Source organism: Aplysia californica, unplaced genomic scaffold (genome assembly GCF_000002075.1).
Source record: "Aplysia californica isolate F4 #8 unplaced genomic scaffold, AplCal3.0 scaffold00037, whole genome shotgun sequence".
NCBI lineage: Eukaryota > Metazoa > Mollusca > Gastropoda > Aplysiida > Aplysiidae > Aplysia > Aplysia californica.
In genome coordinates, this window is record NW_004797307.1 from 336963 (window position 1) to 341828 (window position 4866).

Consider the following 4866-nt stretch of genomic DNA (forward strand, 5'->3'; position numbering starts at 1 on the left):
CCAATGCTTAGCGGTGAGGGGGAAGGGAAAAGGGATAATCATTAATTACAAGAGGAGTCCTTGCATTGTTAAGCATAGACAATAAACAGAAAAATAAAACTGAATATGGATTTCAGGTTGTATTTCAGATATTTGTAGAGCATCTTCTATCTGATCTTCCCACATCACCGTGCAAATAGTCATGTGCATGAAATAACCTTTTTTACTAAATTTTACTGAACAACAAATACTATTTACACACAGATAATAAGTAACTTAAGTATGTATTCCTTCACAGTTTTTAAAAACGATTGTTAAAACAAACTAAACAATACTGCTGAGAACATGCTAAATAGACGTTTGTACAGTATAACACGCATAGCTCGAATTTGCCGGGACTGGCCTCCGTAATTCGAGAGATTCGTTGTTCGAGGGATATCTTAACAAAGATAAAGAAAAAAACAACAACAAAAAAACAGGACCGCAGGCACGACTCGACGGATGCGTGATTTTGAAACTTCTGTTTTCCAGCTATCCATATTATACTGTATGTTGTTAGCAGCAGCAGAATTGTGTTTGGCTGAAAATTTTCGAAGCATAGCAGTGATTTCAACATGGAAGATAGCCAAGACAATGGGCATGCTTGAAGTACTCCAAAGACTCTGCCTGCAATGCATGCTAGACACCCCCTGGCTCAATACCCTTTGAAAAAAAAAAATTACACATGACGGATCAGGGTGCCTTGGGCATTAACTAATCATGACATTGTTGTATTGTCAACTGCAATAGTTTCCCTCCACTGGACTCCGCCAAATGACAAAAAAGGTAAAGGAAGAATAAAGGGGCAGCAGCGAAGAGGAAAAATAAGATAAAGTAGATATATATGTATCACAACGCAGAGGAATGAGGCATTCATCAATTTTTGGGCATGTGGAGTTATTGGTATCATTAGAAAGCTGATTCATTTGCCTTGCTTTCTATGAAAACCCCCCCCACTTATATCTTGGATAGAAGTCAAGATATTTTCAATTGAAGTAGCTGGGGGTGGGTAGCCTGGCCTCAGAGGTATAATTAGAGAGAAAATGGCTGCAAGTTTGGTAACTACTATAGCTTGAGAGTCCTTGAAATCTGAAAATATAATATTTTGTGCCATTATTCAACGTTTTTCAGTGAAATGCACACACGGAAATATGCTTTCATGTGGACATAAGAAGTGTTGAGCCCCCCAAAAATTTTTTGGGTAAAAATTGCCAAACTATAGGAAAAAAACACCTTTTATTTAAATATTTTGACGAGCGCCTGATTTCACCACGATGCCTCCCATACTAATAAAAGAGAATTCAAGACCAAGATGGAGAAACAAGGATGGACCTGATATTTCCTCAACAGAGTTGTAAAAGACAGGACCAAAATGGCCACCTCCAGAGGACACCTTATTATGATATATTATGATGAATGATAGAATATAATGATGTACATCATCATGAGAAAATATGATTAAGCAAGAAAGAAAAAGAGTTTAATTTTACAGCTGCAATGTCTGAAATATAATTTTTCGTTTTTCACTTCAATGTGTCCTCCTCTCTAGTGTGTCTCTAACTGCCATTACCAACAGAAACATACAATTAATCTATAAGGGGCTTATTCCCACAATCACAAGCGTTTGGAAAGCAAACATTTGTACTGCAATAAAACAAGCAAGTCAAGCAACTTTGTCATTGTACACTGAAACTGATTAGAATTCAGACAGAAGATGAAAATAAAGCTGTAACCATAAGAATTTTATAATTAGTAAATTGTTACTTGTACATCTCACTGTAAATTGTGAATCAGTCTATAAACTGGTTTGGAGAAACATTTAGTCTTATAATAGGAGGTGCACCCCTCCCCTCATACACCTCCCCTTCCCCTCCAAGCTGTGAGTACCTCTCATATGACAAATATATTTTTTATTATCCCTTTCTGCAGTAAGAACAATGAATTTCCACATCTATTTTGTTTTCGGACCAGCTTGATCCCTTTACACTGAATTAAGTCATGCAGGCACATATTATATTGCAGTCTCAGAGCCTATTAAAATAATTATTAAAACAATTATTAGGAGTTGCTACTGATCATTGTAGTACTCGCTGTACTTATACTTATATATATAACAGAAGTTGCATTTAGTAGGCTACTACATGCATTTAGTAGGCTACTACATGTAGTAGCAAGTCATACTTTAGAGGCCTGGTGAATAAAGTATAAAGTATACAAGAGGTACCAGAGACAATTGTTGAAAGGAATTGATGTTGAAATGAGGCAAAGAAGAAATTGTGGATGTAGGTTATTATTTATATAGATCTACATTCTAGTACATTACGCATGCATAGAAAAATCAAATTGTAGCGCAGTAGTATTGCAGTCTACTAATGATAGTGTAATGGAAGTTGCAAATGTCAGAAGTATCACCAGAAGGCCTATACCACTCATTATGATTTACTATAATAGGCCTAATAATTATCAAAGATCTTCGACGATGATCCTTGTCTAGGTTACTTACCCAGAAAGCTATTCCATGACAAAAATCATCATTGTCAGGGAACATCTTTCCTGCTGTAGACCAAGGGGTAGTCAAGGTAGATATCTTGAAGAAAGAAACAAAATTCCAGCCAATACGAATCAAATCACACCTCAAATAAAATTGTCCTCATGACCATGGTACCGCTAGATATTGTGAACTTGACTTGCGTGTCGTGTGCCACAGACTGAGGCTTTGGAGTGATGGGTGCACAATTATAACTCCGTAGATCTAGATCAAGACTAGATTTATCTAGGGTCAAGAATCGAGGCCTAGATTTTGACCTAAAATAATAGTAAAGATAATTTTGAACGTATTGCATACGTTACGCTCTGATTTTGTCACCCACATAACTCCTGTCACTGTCACTCCAAGATGTTTGTCTACAACTCTGTTATGAATGAGAGAAGTAACGAATATCCGTCGTCCGTTGATAATATAAACAAAAACTCGCGGTTGGATCGCGCAGACAAAGTATCGTGCTTCTGTGTCCAATTACATAAGTCACTAATCATTGAAACACAGTATTTATTAAGTTTAAACCCTTATTTATCACTACTAGACAAAATATCTAGCCGTAGAGGCAAAAGAGATTCTATTTCAAAAGCATATTTTTAAAAATATATATGACTGCGTTTCCAGAAAATCTCTGGGATCAAAGAAGCTCGATTATATATTTTTTTTCTGAAGCGAATACTTTACCGCGTCAGAGGTCGTGGGCCTGTTCCACGAGGGCACGTTTTGCACTCCGTTTCTTTTGCACGCTTCACCCGATGCAACCGTTGTCGTCCCATATTAGATCTAATTATCTTCGCTTCACTATCCCCTTTCGTCACACTTTCTTCAGCCACGATTTTATCAGTTGCTGTTTTCATCCCATTTTGCAATAATAATATACTCTCACCGAATTGTATGTTGAAAGGCCTAGTGTAGCCAACGATCTTTGCCGCAAAGATCTTACACAAACAAGGTACGATCTTTGCTATAGGCTTATTATTGGGTAGCCTCATAGCCTACTGCATAAATAGGCCCAGGCTAGCAGACGGACAGATACACTCGATACCCAAAAGAACTTAATCCTACTCGGGAATCGTAGAGATCTAGCCTACATGTCTTCTGTGTGTGGTGGCAAAGAGCATACCGACAGCGCAACGAAAGAGGGCGCTGGAAATATACTTAATGTCTCTCAATACATCCACAACAGAGCTGGATCACAGCTGAAAAGAACGAAATGCATCAGGATAGTTTTTAGGCTTCCCCCTATTCACAATACAGTGGGTGTCGCATTCAACGAGGTCACATTCAACGAGAAGTCGGCTCCAACGAAGCAATCCTTATTCCTTAATCCCCATTTTCCTCTCTATATATCTTTAAAAATGAACGTCAGCTCCAACGAGGTTGCAAACAGACTGAAGTCGTTTTCAACGAGGTCGCAATAACTAAATAAAAGCAATTAACAGCCCCAAAAGTGAAGATTTTTTTTTTCTCCTGTCTCTCCACCTCACGCGAAGCCACAAGGCCCATATCCTCTATTCCTAACACACTGTATTGCTAGATCTAGTGTGCCTTGTAATATGGGCCCCAGAGCCAAGAGGATGGGCGAGGGTTGTCGGGCCAACGGTGTGAAACTGGATGACTCTGGATGGGTAGGTCTAGATCGAGACCTTCATTTCTTTTTTTTCAATTACATTTTCTTTTCTTCCCCTGATCAGAAAATCCAAGCTCCCGCCTTTGCTTTATGTAGATATCTAGATGCTCTTTGAGAATTTCGTCATTCATCAGGGGGAGCAACTGTTTTAATTACTGGTATTGGCACATCTTGTAATAATAACTTGTCTCCTTCCCTTTGTTTAGCCTTAGTCACGTAAGTCACGTTCAACGAGAGGTCGGATCCAACGAGGACAACAAGCTGGTCCCTGTAACGTCGTTGAATCCGACACCCACTGTACAGTTCAAGTCGCGAAAGCAGACGTCAGTTGAAAAGATTTCAAAAGCAACAGACCTAAAAACATTTATCGTGGAGGATCTTGTCAGGTTGGGCCAAAACACTAGGCTTAGCGTTTTCACTTCCATGAAGGAACATATAGCCTATCTGGCCTTCATCAAATCATTCAAATGGAACAAAAACTGAAACAGAAATTTGAAAAATATTTCTGCGGCGGGCACTGCCTGTACATACACGTAGCTAGATTCATCATAACGCATCGGATCTATATCGGCACGATTATTAGATCACTTAGGAATTTTAAACTGCACGCGCGCGCCTGTATGTGTGCGCGCGCCAAGGAGCTTATTGTAACCTTCTTGGCGCGCGCGCACGTGTGTTG

General features: G+C 39.0%; 1 protein-coding gene across 1 annotated transcript in view; it reads right to left on the reverse strand.

Moving 5' to 3' along the window:
• Window positions 1–3260, reverse strand: part of LOC101859765 (canalicular multispecific organic anion transporter 2) — an 84710-nt gene extending 81450 nt beyond the window's left edge. Inside the window, exon 1 of the mRNA XM_005091883.3 lies at window positions 2522–3260. Within this exon, the coding sequence (XP_005091940.1) occupies window positions 2522–2566 (45 nt within the window). The 5' untranslated portion in view covers window positions 2567–3260. The remainder of the gene's footprint in view (window positions 1–2521) is intronic.
• Window positions 3261–4866: the final 1606 nt, after the last annotated feature.